Here is a 20,714-nt window from a genome sequence, read left to right as displayed (position 1 = left end):
TGATAGCTAAGGCACTAAGATCAATAAACATACTCATTCCTAAAGGTAAGCTATGAATCCAAGAATTCCCTATTTGTAGTTCATAATAACCACTAGTGCCAGATTTGGCTTTGCGGTAGAAATGGGTAAAGAAGCTGTGCTGGAGCAAAAAATGACTGTGCATAAAAACAGAAGATTCAGCACCCACCTTGTCTAGTCATTTCTCTGCTGGGAAATTGTTCCTTCCTGGGCCTACATGGCAAAGCAGCAGCAGCAGCAGCAGCTAGATGCAAAACTGAAATGGATATGGTTACAGATAGGTAGCTGTGTTGGTCTGCCATAGTCAAAACAAAAAAAATTCCTTCCAGTAGCACCTTAAAGACCAACTAAGTCAGTTCTTGGTATGAGCTTTCGTGTGCATGCATGCACACTTCTTTGGTATCTGAAGAAGTGTGCATGCACACGAAAGCTCATACCAAGAACTGACTTAGTTGGTCTTTAAGGTGCTACTGGAGGGAATTTTTTTTGTTTTGAAATGGATATGGTAGGATGAAAGTTCTGTCTCTACTGTCATGACCACTACTTACTGCATTTCTAGAAATTTAAGAAATAGGACTGCAAGATTAAGGCTGCAATCCTTAACATATTTCTTCCCAGCTAGGATGTTGGTGACTAAAAAAGGCTGCTGCTTATTAACAAAAAGGAAACACAGAGCTATAAAAGTTAATCTGCTAATGGAATGTAACAAAATTCACACAACATATATAAAGGTTTATTAGGCAATATAAGTGCCAAGTACTCGTAGATACATACATTAAAACACATTTGAAGCATACTATATTACATTATAAATCTTCACAAATTTAGCACTTTCAACAATGGAATAAAGCTCTGCTCATCCCTGGAGTAGCTCACTGAATAGTAAATTAAATGCATTAAATAGCCTGTTAAAACATTATTTCTACATTAAGAGTTGATTAGCCAAGCAAAACACAATAGAAATAGCTGAAATTACACCTGCAGAAAACAAAAAGAGCATTTGCTTCCATAAATGACACTCAAGCAATGATAAGCCTTCAAGAAGGAACAGTGCTTTCCCTTAAGACAGATAATACTTTGGCCCCTAGATGCAAACAGCTGCATTAACTGAATTCCAGAAACAGATGCTTACTCAGCTCCTTGAAGGATACGTAGCTTTCATATGACAAAACATATCTGCAATGGGTTAGATACTGAATTAGGGTAAGAATCATGGAACATGGCGCTCTCAGCTCCCTCTTCCCTCTGGAGATTCCTGCACCCTCCTGAATTCTGCTTCAGAGGGTTGAAGGAACATCTGGAACAGATGTGGTGGTACTGGTGAATAACATAGGGAAAAGCATAATTGGTGAAAATTCCCTTGCTTCCATTTGTGAAAGGTCCACTAGATTCAAGTTCTTTTCATTAATAGAAGGGAACCTTTGCATTCAGTCAAACAGCTTTCCCCTTAAAAATCATGAATCTTCCCTGTAGTCATCCAGAAATGAACTTTCATAGTCTTCACACAGAAGTTCTTCCACATAAGCATTTCTTCTTCTGATTCTCCCACCATGATAGCTTAGCCTTCTGGAAACCCTGAAAAGGAAAGAGGATCTTGTCTGTTTAAAATAGTAAAAGGTGCAGTAAAATGAACTGGCAACCAACAAATTCTTCCTAAAGACTAGGATATTTTTTGCTGTTTCAACGGAAATAAATAATAAAAAAACACATTTCCCCCAATCTCCAGCTCCTTGCATAATACACTGGTGAATATTCATGGCGTTTCAGATAAATCTGTACAAAATATAATCCATTGTATATCACATAAAAAGAGTGCAATAAGTAAAGAGACTTCATAGTAAAGTTACTAATTTTAAACCCAACAAAGTGCTGCAAGCTCAAAAGGATGCTATAGGTGCAGCAATTTAAGGATCTCTCTCAGTAATGGCATTATTTTCACTGTGGCAGACAGCATCTATTGTCTCTAGAAAAGTATTAACAATTTGGAGATGACTCCTGACTAATGCAATAAAACACCAGTATAAAGTAACTCGTCAGTCATCCCTGAGTCATATACAAAAAAGTTGTGCTCATAACGGACTTCCTGCATTCTTTTAAATACCTTTCCAGTTTCCAAACCAACCCCCAATATTTGGGACACTACTGCCAAGACCATATTTCTCAAAAAGGAATCAGCACTGCAAAGGGGAGGGAAGAATGTATGAAGCCAACTTGACAATATGCTATCTATTATAATACCAATAAATGCTACATGGAACCACACTACCTTCAGGACAGGGCTACCAAATTTCATCTGGTCCTAGCAAACTTGAAAGGAGCAAATTTAACACATTCATGTCAAACATTCAAAAGTTATTATCAACCAATAAGTGGTCGGTTAGATGCTAGTCACATAAAGCACCAATGTGCAAAGTAGATTTTAAGACAAGTTACAGTGCAAGTCATTCAACTCATCTTAGGTGTAGCTTATGATGTAAAGGTAAAGGGACCCCTGACCATTAGGTCCAGTGGCGGATGACTCGGGTTGCGGCGCTCATCTCGCTTTATTGGCCGAGGGAGCCGGCGTACAGTTTCCGGGTCATGTGGCCAGCATGACTAAGCTGCTTCTGGCAAACCAGAGCAGTGCACGGAAACGCCAGTGTAGCTTATAGGAAACCATTATTGCTTCTCCTCATCATATACTTTCACAGAGAAATACAGCAAAGGGATACTGAAAAGGAATTCAGGTGATACTTAACGGTGATGTATAGTTCTGTGGTTTTCTTAGGGAATCTCTACTTTGCACAAACGTGGGCATGCTTTCATCCACACTTGTAATTCTGGATTCTGTGATGAGATTAGATGCAGTAAGTAAAGCAAGAAATGTGCATGGAAATGATAAAAAAGCCATTTCTATACCACTTTATATTTTTAAGAAAATCTCAAAGCGGTTTATAGAATATTAAAACATCAATAAAACCACCTGAAGAAAGTCAAATATAGAGTCAAACCAATTAACAGAAATAATTAACAGAAAACTAAACTATTATCTTAAAGATTTCAAAATAAAACATTACAAAGGAGGTCAACTACAAAATATGTATTTAACGCAAACAAAGTTAACAAAAATACTTTAAATCTTAGCAGGGGGAATAAATAAAAGCAAATTACAATGTTTTTGTAACTTGCTGGGAGCAAGTTTAACTGTTTAACAAAATGGGAAACAATGGTTAATTGGAGACTTCCTGATTTAACCTGAAGCTTATGTAACCTGAGGTACCACTGCAGCATGAATGAAGAGAGGAGCAAAGGGATGTCTGTACAAGCAAAATGATTCTGTGTATCTCAGCTTCCCCAGTTTTAATTTAAGAACTTCAGAACCAATACCCAAATTAAAAACAGACAAACCCAGATAATAATCACTGCAGCAGATGTGAGCATCACTCAGACATTAAAAATTACTGCTTCTTCCTTTAGAATGAGTGGAGAAAGAACTTGCAATTTCTGGGATGTGCCTGCAAATGTCCATGTAGCACTTTAAGTGTTCTATCACAGTTCTCATGCTTTTGCTTGTGTAAGATGTGACATAAATAGAACATTTTGGTTTTACAGTGCAATCCTAAGCAAGTCTAATAAGCACGTCCGATTCCTTTCAATGGGACTTACTCACAGGGAGCTGAGGTTAGGACTGCAGCCTTAGGACTTATCCACACTTACCTTTCCTCTGTTTTTTCTAGGCACAGTCCGTGCTTTAAAGCACTGAGTGCCCCCCCTTTTGCTCCAGAGCTTTCTTTGTGAAAATCCACTCTTTAAAGCTCAATTGGAGTAAACAGCAATCCTTGGAAACCCAAACAGATGTTTGCTCTGTTTGAGTGCTAAAGAGTGGGTTTCCATTGGAGAGGGACCCACATCTAGACATTCGTTTTAAGTGCAGAACTATACCTGGAAATACCAGGTCAAAAGGTAAGTGTGAATAAGCTCTTAGTGTCCATCCTTCTTTTCACACAATGCTCTAGCCACTAGTTTTAAAAAACAACCCTGCCACAAGTAGGACATCTTTGGGACTAACACACTGAACTGAAGGGCTACAAACAAGCCAACCAGACGAAAATACATGTGGTGGGATACTGACTGGAATAGAAGAGCTTTTTTTCCCCTTAGCTCAGTAAAAACCTCTTTTTCAAATCTGGAAATCCCCCGTTTGCTTGGCCAACAGCATAACAATTCAGTAAGTCAATGCTTATGTTTGACATGTATGCATGTCTAGATTTAGGTTCCATTTTCTACTCTTGTATTTAAAATAAGCAGGCCATGTGAATGGAATATTATTTCTAAGACTGAAAAAGGTTTCAATAATTTCCATGAATATTTTAAGTTTTTCAGCTTTACCTAGTCAGTACCACGAGCAACTTTCTTTAAAAATCTCCAACCCCCCCATCCCCAAGTATTTAACAGCACTCTGTCCATATCTATTTCCCCCCCTGGAGAATGGACCTGGGAAAGAGAATGGGTACTTTCTAAACAATGGTTATCTTCTGCTGTGGAACACCTCCAGGCTATTCTTATTTTATTGTTCTTTCGTATACAGCTGATGCCCCCCCCAAAGTTTTTCAAATTAAAGCTGGCCAAGTAACTAAAGACTGGATAATTCTTGGAATCACAAGAAATGATGGGCTAGAGAAAGAATGGGCCTCTTGTCAAAGATCTAAAGAGAGCTGCTTCAATTTCCTCTGGACAATGCTTATTCGATACAATAGATTACTTTCTCATCTTTAAAACCTACCTTTTATACAAGTACTTGGAACAGCCATAAAGGTGTGATTTGAAGAAATACAAAACCCAGAATCCTAAAAATAAAATGTTGAAATATTAAAAATGATGCAGATGGGGGCATATTTTTCAGAAGATTGGGAAAACCTGAATATTACTTTTCCCCTCCCCTGTTTCATACACATTCATACACATTCACTTTGCATTCAGTTACCAAGATGCAAAGTGATGCTGTTCTATAGTACCATAATTCACTCAAGAAAGAATGGGATCGGGGACATGTATAATAAGACTTCTAGCCCAGTCCTATGCAAGCTTACTTGAAACAAGTCCTGGAAATTTATATTTTATCTACTTCAGGACTCTTGTCACCGAGGGCATACTTAAGTCTTTCAGTTTGATGTACTGTTTCATATATTTTGAAGTCAATAGTTTACTTACCATGTTTGAGGTCCAATTGTTGGCATTAGGAGTATGCAGTGTGAAAGTCATGTCAGCTTTCTGAAGACTGTTTTTCCAGTAAGGTAGCTTCTGACTTATTCGATAAGGTGAGTTCTCAGATATATTTTTTAATCTTTTCAACGGTGAAGTCTGAGAGTCTTCAATGCAGAAGTTTGCTGCTCTCTTAATTCTGGCAACTGCAGGTAAAGTTCTTACAGGAGAATTAACTAGGGCATTCACTGTGTCAGACATCGGGATTCCTTCATATTTTTTTAAGTTTGCAGCACGCATGAATGTAGGAATTTTTGGAAGCCCTTCAGAACACAATTTCTGATATATACTCTCAATCATATTTTTACGCTTCTGATTAAAATTTGAAGAAAGACTTTTAAAACCAAACTTGCACAGTTCTGGAGACTTCCTAGGACTTGTGCATATAGTTGAGCACTTAAATGGTTTTCGCATCTTTGAACAACAAAGCTCCTTATACATTTTTTGGAAGGCATCGTCACATTTCTGGTGAGTTTTGATGGGACTGCGATTAACAGGAAGTGATGAAAATGAATGACTTCGCTGTAGTGAAACAGCTTTGTTGAATGTTTTAATTTCATGATTCCCAGGTAATCTATTTGAAGTTTTCACCGGAGAAGACTTGTTATTTTGCAAGACACAGCTTATGCCTCTATTCAAAGACAAGCTTAAACATGATGTAGCATTGAATGTCCTAGTGCTCATCTCAGTTTTATAATCTTCTGCTAGATTAAATGTTGTTCCTGTATCTACAGTGCAAATTGAAGAGTACTCTTCAAATGTTTGAGCCTTTCTTCCAAAGTTTGACAATGAAGGGATATAAGATGCAGTTCTGACCAGAAATGTTTCTTCTGTAGAAAGATCCCTGGGAAAAATGGTAGACTCCACGCCATTTAGTCCGACATTCTCTGTGTATGAATGATCTTCTACGATGCCAGAAGCATCCATTTCCACACTATCTGTATTACAGTCCATGGAAGATACTACTTTAGTTGCCTTGTTCATTGAGCATTGCATTTCATGATTGCCATCATACGAAGGACTAATTTGCCCATTATTTGCCATGGACAATTGATATCCCTTAGAATCATCTTCTCTAATTGTCAAGCTAGACTTCTGTTTTAATTGTCTGGACTTCCTTACTCTCTCTGTACTGGTATTAAGCTTTGTTTTCTTAGGGTGCCAATAGCCATATCTGTACCGTTTAATCAATGAATTAGAAGAAGCTTCACGGGATGCTTTATGCAACAATCTGCTAAGTGCCTTCACCATTCCTGGATACAAGTCTACTATTGTTACATTATTCCAAGAACAATGCTCATCCGCAGACTCGTACATTTCTAAAAAGCTACTGCAGACAGTTTCATTTCCACCCCCAAGAGACTGATTTTCAGGCAGAATTGTCATAATGTCTGAGCCTGCAGTAGCAGAGTTGGACAGCTGCAGAGATGTTGATGAAGGATGCCCATTTATAGATTCTGTTTGCTTCCTCAGGACCACATCATGGTGACCTACTAGACCAAATAAAGGGAAGTATAAGTACTAATACTTATTTTTTTTAACATTAAGACTATTGCTAATGATGTTCCAAACAAGCTATAATGTAAGAAAAGAAATTTAAAATAAGAAGGCACTAACCACATTTTTAAATTACCTAGGATTTTCTCAGTTCCCATTGTGAAACCAGATATTTTCTATGTGTTTTAAGAAACAATCATTGTCATGATTACTTTTAAATTAAATTTTGTAGCAGCAATTTATAGTTTCACTTGATAATGAGGCAATGCACACCGATATGCTATTTAATGAAGATACTGGCACTCTCTACCTGGTGAAATCAAGTCTACATAGCTTCAGGCACCAACTTAAAACTATTTCAGAAAGCCATCTTATGAAAATTATATATATATATATATATATATATTTGCTTTCGTAGATTTTCACGGGTACAGGAATGCAGGTTTTGGTGTCCTCGGGTGTCTTCCCGTGTAAGACACCCGAGGACACCAAAACCTATATATATATATATATATATATATATATATATATATATATATTTGTGAGATGACCCATTTTTATATTTGTTTCTTTAATATATTTTTGATTTGTTATGTCATTTTTGTTTTAACACATAGATATATTTTTATATGATTTTGCAAGTATGCAAGTAAATAAATATATGAAACAAATTATTGGTAATCCCTTTAAAAGACCCCCAACTCTGATCCAAAGGATGTCATGCAGTCTAATAAGTTGAGAGCTCCTAAATAAACTCATATTCTCATTCCTATCAATATCACAGGGACATCTCTACACACATAACGGTTAAATGAGACAGAATTTTCTCCAGCAATGTAGAAGCTTCAGTAAAGATTCTATATATATAGATATGCACAGTACTTTGATTAGGCTGAATTGCTGCATTCATCATTCTTCAAATCCATCCAATAACTAACAAAAATCAAACTACAGTAAAGCATTTTTAAGCCAAAAAATTCAGAGATTTAGAATCCTCATTTCGCTTATCCTCAAAGAATAAATTTGGTTGAAAAACTGTCATTTGTCCAAAGCTATCCAGTAAATTTCAAAGCTAAACGGGAATCTGAAGCTGCATATCATACATCTAAACGCAGCTTAAGCCACTGCACCATGTTGCCTCAAATTAATGTCAATCTATGTAATTTAACTACATATAGCTAGGAGGAACATGAAACAAATTGCTTTGTAAGACAGAACGAGAAAATATGACATCCTTTGACATAAAGCAGCATTCAATTTACTACAGCTGATAGGGAGTACTAGACACCTGTTACCTGTTAATCTGTTCATAATGATACTTCAGGGTGTTGTAAAGTACAGGTTTATTACCATACACCTGTAAGCATATTCATTTAAAATTACCTAGAGCGCTACCCTTATAAAAATTGTTTGCAGCTGACTTAAACAATACAGTAGAATCTAGCTACAGTGGTACCTCCATTTACGAACTTAATTCGTTCCGGAGGTCCGTTCTTAACCAGAAACTGTTCTTAACTTGAGGTGTGCTTATGCTAATGGGGCCTCCTGCTCACTTCCACTCACATCCTGGGGCAAAGTTTGCTACCCAGAACACCTACTTCCGGGTTAGCAGAGCTCGTAACCCGATGTGTTTGTAAGGAGGACAGTACACAACCCAAGGTTCCACTGTACTGAAAATGAGCTACCAAAGGAAAACAAGTTCTGACAGTGGGCTCATATCAGCCACCAGAGTGTTATACAGGGGTCGGGGGAGACACACCAGAGACTTCCATGCTTGTGAACAAATGCCAAGACTCTGGACAGGATGAAGTTACTGTAGGGACAGGAGGGACCACAGATCAGAATATATGCTTTCCACAAAGAAGAAAATACTTCTTCATGCAGTGCATTGTCCAACTATGGAGCTCACTCCCCTAGGAGGCAGCCAAGGTCACCAACTTGGATGGCTTTAAAAGAGGATGGAGAAGAGGACTATCAACAGAAGGAGCAATGCTTCTGGATTCCAGATGCAGGAAACCACAAGAGGGGAGAGTACTCTTGCGCTCATGTTCAGGGACGTTGGACTGGATGGGCCATTGGCCTGATCCATCAGGCTCTTCTTATGCTCAGAGGTGGGAAATACTCGTGCCAGAAGCCATGAATAACTACTGCCAATAAGCATAGAACAGTGCTGTGCTAGTTGGACCAGTGCTTTGACAGGTAGGTAAAGTGCTCTGACAGGCCATGGCACAGCATTAAAAGCCCTCCAGGTCCTGAGCAGTTGCTCTTGCAGCACTGAGGATCCAGCTGAAAAAAAGAATGGCGACGGCGGCGGGGGAGGAGGTGTTGCAGTCCTTACAAGGCCTTTTCATAGCAGATGCAAAGGAGCAGGCTGGAGCTAGATAAACAGATATGCTGTTACAGCCATTGCTTGTCAAAGGAGCCATAGCAGGTAAGTACATGCTGGTCCAGTTGGTCTTTGTATACTCCACAAAAAAACTCAAGAGCTAGACTCATATGTAGCTCATTTCCAATTCAGATAACAAAGTTCCTAAAAACATCAATTAATTAGGTTTTATAAGGAGTGCTTAGCATTACGGTACTGAGGCAGCCAATCAGAGCTAGCATTTGTGCTCACTAGATTGGAAAGTTTGTTGTGCCAGCCTTCTTATGCAAGTAAACCATTTACTTCTTTAAACGCTATATTTCAGTAAAACATTTAGGATTTGTCATGATGCTCACCACTCAAGGATTCACCTCCTAGATTTTGCAAAGGAGACCATTGGTAAACACTCTTTGCTCTGGGTCTTGTAACCTAAGCCAAAATCCCAAAGTCAGTAAACAGAAAAGATTTGCAGAAAGACACAAGCCTTAAATGACTGAGCAATTAAACACTACTTGAGATATATATCCTATGTACTATAGTTTGAAGCTTTCCAAATTGAGTATGAGTGCCAAATAATACATTCAAACTTAAAATATTATGTAACAGTTGCATTTTTATACCCCATTTATTATGTCCCAAGCACACACAGGAAGAACAAAATCCCATCTCAATAACTATTAACCTGGTTTCATACTTTATGGCTATTAGGGTGCCAGTACAGGAGATATTACTCTTAATTCTTCCCCATCCATTTCAATAGAAACACAGGAATGTGTACAGATAATGTACCTCCAAGAGAAAAAAATAATAAACGGGGAAGACAGGAAAACTGAACTGCACATAGAAACCTGGACTTGCATTACTAGCTATAAGTTTAAAGATTTCAATACAATCAACTGAACAGTTACCGTAAGTGATTTTGGACCAAAGTAGACACTATTCTCCAACAGAACATCCATTTTGACTTGGTATTTATTCTTTGCAGGTGTTCCAGAAAAGTATACGAGAGAGGTATCTTCCTTTTGTAAAAAAAAAAGAGTGAATAGAAGTTGAAACAAGATGCTACGTGGGCCTTCCACTCAAGAGTGTTGTTGATTTTTATGTTGAACCAACAAGGATAGTACACACAAACAATGCAGTCTACTCTCATGTTTAAGTTGTTGAGGGTTTAGCCTTTAAGGCTATGTTTCTAAATCCATATGTGACAAAGCCTTTTTGAGCTGTTTGAACAGGTTACACATTCCATTTGTCTCATCCTACCAGGTTTCAGTAATGCCTATTAGGCCATATTTGCTTGTCTGTATTAACATCTCAAGCAAATTTTATTATTATTATTATTACTTGTTTTCCATAGGTACCACTTGCTGTACATGGCAATGACCAATATTTTCTCTTCTCTCTTAAACTAAAAGAAACCCACAATAATGATTGCAGTCCCTGCAATATGGAAGAGACTTTTCATATACTATTCACTCAGCGAGCCACATTAGTACACTGTGATCAAGAATTTAGAAGGGAATCACAGCTTTTGAAAAGTAAGTAAGAGCAAACCAGAGCTCATGGCTATAGTTTCATAAACACAGGCAGCCTATGGAATATTCAGAAAACGTTTGGCAGAACTCAGGGGAGTTTTGAGTTCAGAGCCACTCCTCATATTCCTTGTTTCCTGCCAATCTTCTTCCTAATTGTATTTCTCCTAAGACAAATATCCTAAATTTTCAAATGTTCAAATACTGTAACCAAAATTCTCATTTACCTTGATATGCATATTTTCCAAATGTCTTTGAATGGATGCTGATTCAACATCACTTTTGTGACCTACAATTCAAAGTTAAAAAACAAAACATATCTCAAATATAAGATTGCTTCCAATTTCTTTGATAAAAGAAATTTGTACAAAATTTAACCTGGACACAAAACCTCAAGGCAATGAACTATGCAATATTCTGTTTCCAAAGACTTACAATTTTCTCTGGGTTTATTATTCCCCTCATTGTTAGCACACCTCTCTTTGGGTGTTACTTGGATGAAGCAGGTAAGTGTGGTGAAAGTAGCTGTAGGCTCATGCAATTTATAACCCTGACTGCCCAGGAATTTAAATCACACAGGGAGTCTCATGCACAATGCAGAGTCCCCACTTTAGAAGTTATGCCTCTGTAGGCACTATGAAGGAGTCGCACAACTCTGGGGCAAACTGCACAACATCAAAACCCCCTTCCCTGCTCTAGCCCACTTCACATGGGCAACACCTGAAGGAAGAGATTGTGAAGCTTATATATTGTCCCAAAGCCGTTTCATTACTCTCACCTCTTGACTGTTTAATTTGGGCAGAGACCAAAAACAGAAGGCGGCTCATGAATATGCCACGCAGAAAAGCTGCTGGGTCAAAGTTAGGGGTGTGGTCTTGTTTTCCCTTTGCAATTATAGTTACCCAAAGTAGAGCAAAATTAATGATATAATAAGAGTGTAGAAGGGGCTACAGTGTGACAACAATACAGGATTCAGCAAATGATAAGAGAAGTAGTTGATATTGCTCCTTAAGTTACTGACTTTGATAAGTCCAAGCAGTACCCCAATTTGGTTACTGCTATATTAGATATCTCACTTACAGAAGAAAACTTTTGATGAAGGGTTCAACTATTTGAACAAGAAATGAGTCATGCTCAAAAGAAAATGAGAAATCGTTTTTCAATTAAGGTGCATGTCACAACCTTAATGTACAAAGTCTATAGATTCCCCCCTCCCCCAGAAATTGTAAATAAATAAAGCAAAACAATCATTGCTCAGTGGCATATAATAATTTTAAAATGCATGTGATCATCTCTCTCAATTGTCATCCACATCCAAGACAGCTTAGATTTGTCCTATAAATAAATTGCATGCTCTTCCACCAAGCCTGCCTTACCTGTATCAAGTAGGCTCTTTCCACATGAGTCCATGGACTGTTCTTCATTAGGTGACTTAATAATTGCAAAAAACAAAAGAAAAAACAACAGCCCTGTATTAGCTAAATTTGGGCTAGAAAATCAACTTTAATATTAGAGTCAACGTATGGGGATGTAATGAATCTTCATTCTACCAAACTTACATATTTACTGTACTTGATTTAAACATTCGATCAAATGCTAGCATCACTCCACATAAACCTACGATGGCTATGGCTGTCAACAATCTAACTGCAATACATATGTTGCTTCAAAAGACTTAAGCAAGCATTTTAAAATATATACTACACATTTACCTGCCCCCATCACCTTCTCAATGCACAGGCAATTTAATATTACCTTCAATTATTTGTACACTTTTCTTGCTACTAACAAAAAAATAAAGTTATGGGATGGGAAGATTAATCTCCTTATGATGGAGAAGAAGGCTATTGATGGCTACTAGCCATGATAGCTATGTGTTCCCTTCACAGTTGGAAGGAGCAATGCTTCTGAATACCAGTTGCTGGAAACCACAGGAAGGGGAGAGTGCTCTGGTGTTTGAATCCTGCAGGTTTCCCACAGGCATATCTGGTTGGCCACTGTGAGAACAGGATGCTGGGTCATTGGTGCTGGATCCAGCAGATAAAGGATTCATGCAGAACTGTAAGTTTCAGGAAAATTCTAAATGCAGAAGCACACAGCTTTAGCTGAAGCTGTTTTCATGAATTTTACAGGGTGTGAGGTTATTCAAGACTGCAGGCGAAGTGCCAATAAGTTGGCACAAGCTATATAATATTGTTTGGGGGCCTTTCTCTAAGCAAGGACAGTTTTCTTGCACATTTCTTAATAGGGTTAGAAAATAGCTCTGAGTGTTTCGGTATTGTTAAGCACACTTCTGACACCACAGAAACAATATTTTATAGGGTTGCAGTTCTACCCTGTCCTACATTGGAAATCTCAATGGGATGTAAAGGACACCCTTAAACCTGTTAATGTTATTCTCACCACCCCATGCTGGATGAAGGTTCATATCTACATGAAGCTGCTGAGAACAGTCATTAGGAGCTTTGGTACTATCAGTACACTGATGACACGGAGCTCTATTTCTGCATAATTACTGAATCAGGAGAGGCTGTGTGAGCCCTAGACCAGTGTCTGGATGCAATGGTGGGATGGATGAGGGAAAAGAAACTGAGCTTGAATCCTCGTAATCCACTGTGAGTGAATGGTTCCCATGGTCTACCCTGGACAAAGTTGGGTGTGTGTGCTGGATCCAGCTTTGTCACTTGATGCCCAGGTAGCCTCAGTGACTGTTTCAGGACTAGGAGAGCTTGACCACAGTAGTTTAGGTACTGGTGACTTCAACATTGGATTACTTCAGTGTAAGTCTTCTCTTTTGCTACATTTAGTTTTGAGTGCTGCAGTATGGTTGCCAACAGAAGTGAGAAACCTTGTGAGCATATAACAGTTCTGGTCAGAGATCTGCACGGGTTGCCTATTTAACACTAGGTCAAGTCGAAGGCATTACTATTAGTATATAAAACCTTTAATAGGTTGGCATGTTTACTTGCAGGATCACCTTGGCCCAATACAGTGGTACGTCAGTTTTTGGACATCTCCGTTGATGAACGTTTCAGAACCCGAACGCCAAAAACCCAGAAGTAAATGCTTCCATTTCCGAATGCGCCTCGGAAGTCAAATGACGTCCACTGTGTGTTTTCAATTTTCTCAATTACATTTGCAGGCAGCCATTTGCTCCTCAGTTTTTGAACGTTTTGGAACTCGAACAGTCTTCCGGAACAGATTACGTTCGAGAACCGAGGTATCACTGTATATATTTCATTAAAATTATAAACTGTTTGATTGTAAAACACTTCCAAGTGGTTTACAAAAAATACTCGCTAGACTGGTTCGAGCTATGGAACTGGCACTGTTGTATGTACCACAATCAGTATTTTTGTGAGGCAGCGCCTACACTTTGAAACTCCCTGCCTATCAACATCAGCCAGGCACTTTCCCTGCACTCTTCCTTTAGTGACTGTACCATTTCCTCAATATGCCCATGAACAGGATCCCGGAACAGACACCATTCAAATACAACTCCAGAAAAAAATAGATGGATAACTATTCTGGTTGATTGCCATCATGGGTCCTACATACCTGATACTCCTCGTAGTTCTCATTTTCAGAGTCAGAGGCCAGCTGTGTCTCAATTTCTTAATTGAAAAAGAATTCATTGAAATTATAAAACTGAAGATAACAGCTCTCTCTTCAGTGACAGGTTATAATCAGTCCACATACTCAAAGGTAGCCACTTGGCTTTTCCATCTGAGAACCCCTGCCCCACTTTACAAATTCTATGGAGAAATATCCATTTAAACCTGGCTGTACATCCACCTCTATTGTAGTGACTGTTCTGAATGGAAAAATGATGCACCGTTGTGTCTTGCGTTCCGTTCGGAATGCGAACGGGGCTCCGAAATGGATCCCGTTCGCATCCCGAGGTACCACTGTACCTTGCAAGAATGAACGATTAGATTCTGCATTATAACATATAAGGCTCACAAAATCTTTCCAAGTGAAAATAAGGCTTTTTAAAAAAATGATACAAATACATTCATATGAAGAAACACAGTACGCTGATAAAGCTAAACATATATCCAATAAAAATAGCCAATTTTATATGGTATTTTTTCCTTTGCAATAGCTCATTTAAGTCAAGATTACAGCAAGATTATCAATCTGTGGATTTAGTACAAAAATAGAACAAAATCATGTATCTTAAGCCAAATTAATCTTCTTTCATAAAAACTGATGACTATTATATTTGCAAGCAGTTATTTTTTAAGAGCCAACTCTAGAAAGGAATACTGTCTCAGATTTATAATTTATCTTTTTCTTTCACCATTAACAACCGTTAAAGTTAAATCTTTACACAATTTAAACATACAAATATTGCAGAAAGTTCTAAGATTTCCCTTACCTGTGTTTTCCTGAAATGGTACTATATTCTGTAATATGAAAAGCAGGAAAATTTCAATGCATAAAAATTATTTCTTGTACAAAAAAAGGCACCGTGCTTTCATTTTCAAAAGGATGTATTTTTTTTCTTTAAAGGATCCTCCTATTCAGAAATAAGCATATTGTAAAATTGCTTATGTCTGTAACCCTTTGCCTATTGGTCTGGAAACATGAAGGATACTGATAAAGATTTTCATTTGGTTACCGTATTTTTCGCTCTATAACACGCACCTGACCATAACACGCACATTGTTTTTAGAGGAGGAAAACAAGGGAAAAAACATTCTGAATGAAACAGTGGATGTATCATTTTTGGGCTTCATGCTGTGGCCACAGACATGTGACCTGATGGTGAATTTGGGGTGACCCAATGCAAAGATCCTGAGGATCTATGCTTTGTAACCACATTTTAAGTGGGGAGGGAAGGAAAAACACAGAAGGGACAAGGAGCAGGAGAGGGGTGTGCAGAGAAGCAGCTGGCTAAGAATGCAGGAGAGGGGTAGGGAGGAAAGGAAGGCAAAAGTTTTCCCCCACCCAAGCCAGCCAGCCAGCCAGCCATCTCTCTCTCTCTCCCCCCCTCCCTCCCCCTCTCTCTCCCTCCCCCCTCTCTCTCTCCCTCCCCCCTCTCTCTCTCCCTCCCCCTCCTCTCTCTCCCTCTCCCCCAGCAGCACCGGAGCTTGCCTGGAGGGGAGGGGCTTTCCCTGCTCTTTGTTCCGTTTCAGCAAACACAGCAAGGAAACAGAGGAGGGTGGGCAGTAAGACCCTGAGGCAGAATGCAGGAAAGCAGCCGCTTCCTCTTTTCAGTTTTCCCTTCTCCGTGAAGCGCCGCGATTTGATTTTTGCCTGGCGATTTGATTTTTGCCTGATTTTTCGGCTCCAGGGACCACACATTCGCTCTATAACACGCACAGACATTTCCCCTTCCTTTTTAGGAGAAAAAATCTGCGTGTTATAGAGGGAAAAATACGGTAATTACTGACAGACTCAAAGCAGGCAGCATGATCTGCCAAGAATTCTAATACTTGAAATATTTTGATATGTAATTTCTACACACACTGCCAAACTCAAATCACAGGGCAAAATAATTAGGGACAAAGATAACAGTTTTCATATTTCTTAGTTACCGCGGTTCCCAAGCTACTTTCCCCATGGATCACTTGAAAATTGCTGAAAGACTTGGCGTACTACTTAAATATAATTCTGCTTGCTATAGCACCTGTAATGTGCTGTGCTAGATGCTGCATAATTTTTTTTTGCTTTATTTCTTCTATTGGATGTTAATTGTATTACAATATGAATTCCATAGAATTCAAATTGTAAGTGTCCTTTACACACACACACTGAAAACTACTTGAATGAAGCTCATGAACCACTGGTGGTCCGTGGACTAGTTTGAAAACCCCTGTCTTAGTGCATTGAATTTGATACATCTGCACTGTATCAAGTGAATTATCTTCCTGTAAGTCTGGAGGGGTAATTAAGACAACATGTGAGAATTTTGTTCTGAAGACTGGAATCACCAATTTAAATCACCCCACCAGCATTTCAGATTGCAGGTAAGACCACAAAAGTTGTTTTTTCATCAGTCAAATGTCTCCATTGATTAGAGCAATGTACAACAACGAAAATAAATTTCATTGAGCTATTTAGATGTGCTCATTTTGGTATCAGCTTTACCAATGGTCTGAAATTTAAGGAAAAGAGAAAGCTGAATGAGAGAAAGCAATATTCTCCAACTTAAGTTCAACCCTGAAGAGAATCTATGGCTTTTTTTCGATTCATGTTGCCACAGAAACATTGTTTAAAAATACTACTGCTATAGCTATGCATCCAGTCTCCCAGAGAGATTTCCAGATTTTTAATTTGTCACAGTAACTTAGAAAACATCAAAATACGGTCATTACAAGTTATGCATTTACAGTACCTGAGAGCGATTTATAACTTCGGTGCTTGTCTGTTGCTCTTCTCCCCAAACCCTTGGCCCTAGAAATGATACAAAAATTTCTACAATAAATGCCACATGCATAGGAATTTGTTAGAACAGACATTTGTGATAAACAGAGGAGTAATGTTAATCTTTTGCAGTAAGCATAGTAAATAAGTCTTGTGGCACTCTGAAGACTAATTCATTCTGGCATAAGCTGTCATAGACTACAGTCCACTTCATCAAATGTATGAAGAGATATACAGTGGTACCTTGGGTTAAGAACTTAATTCGTTCTGGAGGTCCATTCTTAACCTGAGGTACCACTTTAGCTAACGGGGCCTCCTGCTGCCGCACAATTTCTGTTCTCATCCTGAAGCAAAGTTCTTAACCAGAGGTACTATTTCTGGGTTAGCGAAGTCTGTAACCTGAAGCACCTGTAATCCGAGGTACCACTGTACTGGGTTGTATGTCGATATAAACATGGTTGGGTAGGGGATTGTAAAAAGTAAGCTCAGAATTAAAATTCACAGAAATACAGTGATACCTAAGAGTAGCAATCCACAAAACAGTTTCTGATGACAGATCACTCCTGCTTTGCCACCGATTCTCTCCAGCACAAAGCAACAAACCACGATTCTTAGCTTAGTATTATATCTGAATCAAATCATAATTTATCTTGCTCTATGCAAACTACAGTTTGAAGCCACGGTTTCTTATTGGCTTCAGGTAGTCATTTTGTTTGCAGTGAAATAAACCAGAACCCCCAATTTTGAAACAATGCTAGGCAAAGATTGTGGTTATCTCACTTGTGCTAGGGGAAAAGCAAAATGGCAGCAATTTGTTTATTCATGGTAAACAGTTAACCATGACTTATGGCATGCAAGCCCTATCATTGTTATATATAGTCACACTGTTACAACAAACCTCAAGGTTTCCAATCAGCCTTTGATTCAATAAAGTTTGATACATTTTCATCAGACTTTTTAAATTGCACTACAGACACAGCATCCACACAGGTTTCAAAAAGTCTCTATACTATGTTTTTATAAAGGCAAACTAGAATATAGTAATCAATTAAAGCGATCATACCTTCAGGTGTATCATAAGTCAATGATCTGATAGAAACGACCATATCATCATCAAAGGGGAAGTTGTACTAGATTAAAAGAAACACAGACCATTTTTACATAAGACTACAGTGCTAGAGACTATAATAAAAGCTTTTGGGGGTGTAAAATTCATACATTATTAAACCTCCATTCAAACTTCTAACTAGTCTACTTGCAAGTTAACTCACTCCTATCTAGTTGGAAGTACACAGGGCCCAACTACATGTTACATGACACATACGTGATGGAACATCACATCATTATTATTTGAATTTATATACTGCCCTATACCCGGGGGTCTCAGGGCAATTCACAGAATAAAATCAAGATATAAAACCATAACATACATGATAAAAATAAAAACAACCCCCACCCCCAATCCAACATTTTGATTTTTACATTAATGCAGTGTGTCCAAATTTGGCTGAAACAGACAGGGCTGGATTTAAGTTTGATGAGATTTAGGTTGTTGCTGGTTTTTGTGTTGAATATATGCTATAAGGTAATTTATGGACCTAATAGGTATCTAAACCCATTTGCACATAACAAATAGGAGCCCACACAACACAAAAAACTGTTGCTGTATGTAGGTTTTAGTTTATTTGTTTTTTATCTTATATTTTGGAAATGTACATCCAGGGGTTGTTTTTTTCTTTGCATTTTTTTGGGGGGGACCAAGAGAGTGGGGCCCTAAGCTATAGCTTGTCTGAGACAGACAAAAGTTAGCCCTTAAGAGTGCAAGAGTTATGGTGCTGGAGGAGACTCTTGAGAGTCCCATGGACTGCAAGAAGATCAAAACTCTCCATTCTTAAGGAAATCAGCCCTGAGTGCTCGCTCACTGGAAGGACAGATCCTGAAGCTGAGGCTCCAATACTTTGACCACCTCATGAGAAGAGAAGACTCCCTGGAAAAGACCCTGATGTTGGGAAAGAAGGAGGGCACAAGGAGAAGGGGACGGCAAAGGACGAGATGGTTGGATAGTATTCTCGAAGCTGAACATGAGTCTGACCAAACTGCGGGAGGCAGTGGAAGACAGGAGGGCCTGGCATGCTCTGATCCATGGGGTCACGAAGAGTCGGACACGACTAAACGACTAAACAACAACAAGAGTGCAAGGAACCCTGCTGGAAGGAAGGAATGAAGGGAGGGAGAGAGGGACAGAAATTTGACATTTCAAATGCATTTATTATATCCCCGCCCCCATGACGTCACAGCGGGTATTTCGAACGTTTCCCCACGTAGATTCCGTGGAAAAGGGGGGGGGAGGAACCGGCCCAGGAGCCCCGAGCAGATCCCGCCCGGGGCCTCTGCCTTCCGGAAAAGGCCTGCGACCCTCGCCCCGTCCAGCTCGGCGAAGCCGCCCCTGGAGCCGCGTCGAGCTCACCTTTTCTACAACACTGCTCATGGCGGAGGCGAAGCGGAGGGTGCTTCTCCTCAGGCGGCGCTCCATGGCTGTGCTGCCGCCGCCTCCGGGCCCTCGTCTTCGCCGGCGGTCCGCGGCCTCGCTCTCCCTCCCTCCCCCCCTCGTTCTCCCCATCTCGGCCGTCGCCTTGGCCCGTTCTGTGCGGCCCAAGGCCGAGGATTGGTCGCTTCCAGGTTGGGCAACTCCTTCAACCCGATTCAAATCCGCCGCTGCGCTAGTCCCGCGAGAGTTCGCTTCAGCTTGCCGTGGCCGGATTGGTAGTTGTTCGCCAATCGGGAGAGGCCCGAGGAGCAGTTCTGTTTAGATTGGCTGGCTCCCGCCGCCCCACCCCTAATCCCGCCTCCCTATCTCTAGCTTAAACTCTCTGCCCGCAGCAAGCTCTTCGTTGAGCGCGAAAGTCGAACGAGCTGGAGAGCTTTGGGAATGGCACGGGACAGCGTAGCGACGCAAACTGCGCAAGAGTGCGAATGGGAGAAGCAGAAAGATTTTGTCGTTAAGGGAGATGTAAGGAGACGCCAAATGGGTAGTGGATTAGTTTTGCCCGTTCGAAGTTAGCTGTTCCTACGGACTATATACCTAAAGATCGAAGAGTTTTGTGGCACTTTGGAAGCTCACACATTTATTGTGGCATAAACTCTGCCGGATTGGAATTGCTCGTATCCTCATTCAGTGCAAGGCAATGGTAGTTTGCTTTCATAAAGCTTTTGAAAAATGCCAACTGCTGATTATATCAGGGAATGACTGCTGCAGATATATTTTTTTATTGAGTCTGTTATTTGGATAAGTCTTTTCATTGTGTTTGATTCGCGTTTAATTATTTTGTTTTTATTCTGTTTAATAGGGTTTTTTGGTTGCCTGATCTGCAGATTCAAAAGTTCAAGTATTTTACGGTTGCTTTAATTCATAAATAAAGAATGGGAAAGAATTGAGCAAGCTTTTGAGTTCATCATGAAGGTTGATCAAACTGAATGTTAAACTTAAGCATAAAAGCGGAAACAAAAGGTGGGGGGATGTTACGTGGTGAGTTTAAATCTGCAGATTATCATATTCCGATGACAGGAGGTAGGAGGTGTCACATCGACTTCCTTAGATTAGATTATGCTTGTTGCAAAATCTTTTCGAATTCCACCAAATGTCATCGGGGATGGAGAAGCATGTTTAACTCTTCATATGGTGCAACATGAAA

General features: G+C 39.5%; 2 protein-coding genes across 4 annotated transcripts in view; both read right to left on the bottom strand.

The window, feature by feature from the left end:
* Positions 1 to 601: 601 nt before the first annotated feature.
* GUCA1C (guanylate cyclase activator 1C) overlaps positions 602 to 20,714 on the bottom strand; it is a gene marked incomplete at its 5' end in the record, with an annotated part of 87,447 nt that continues 67,334 nt past the window's right edge. Inside the window, one exon of the transcript XR_014563648.1 lies at positions 602 to 636. The remainder of the gene's footprint in view (positions 637 to 20,714) is intronic.
* On the bottom strand, positions 730 to 19,642 carry HJURP (Holliday junction recognition protein; the record flags this gene model as incomplete). 3 transcript variants are annotated; one of them, XR_014563579.1, is made up of 13 exons in its annotated part: positions 730 to 2,488; positions 2,668 to 2,844; positions 4,781 to 4,844; positions 5,209 to 6,752; positions 9,478 to 9,550; positions 10,030 to 10,140; positions 10,878 to 10,939; positions 12,027 to 12,081; positions 14,209 to 14,264; positions 15,032 to 15,059; positions 16,994 to 17,052; positions 18,086 to 18,152; positions 19,490 to 19,642. XR_014563579.1 is itself a non-coding variant. In XM_083736473.1 (13 exons), the coding sequence occupies 13 exons, from the start codon at positions 19,640 to 19,642 to the stop codon at positions 1,473 to 1,475; spliced, it is 2,481 nt and encodes an 826-aa protein (XP_083592599.1). In that variant the 3' UTR covers positions 730 to 1,472. The 3 variants fall into 3 exon arrangements, 2 of the variants coding, with proteins under 2 accessions (XP_083592599.1, XP_083592600.1); XM_083736473.1 differs by having other exon boundaries at positions 730 to 1,593; positions 2,757 to 2,844; XM_083736474.1 differs by having other exon boundaries at positions 730 to 1,593; positions 2,757 to 2,844; positions 5,209 to 6,749.

The sequence above is a fragment of the Podarcis gaigeae genome, assembly GCF_964106915.1.
Source record: "Podarcis gaigeae genome assembly, chromosome: 4".
NCBI lineage: Eukaryota > Metazoa > Chordata > Lepidosauria > Squamata > Lacertidae > Podarcis > Podarcis gaigeae.
Note: the sequence above shows the minus strand (reverse complement) of the source record. Positions and strands in the feature narration are given on the sequence as shown.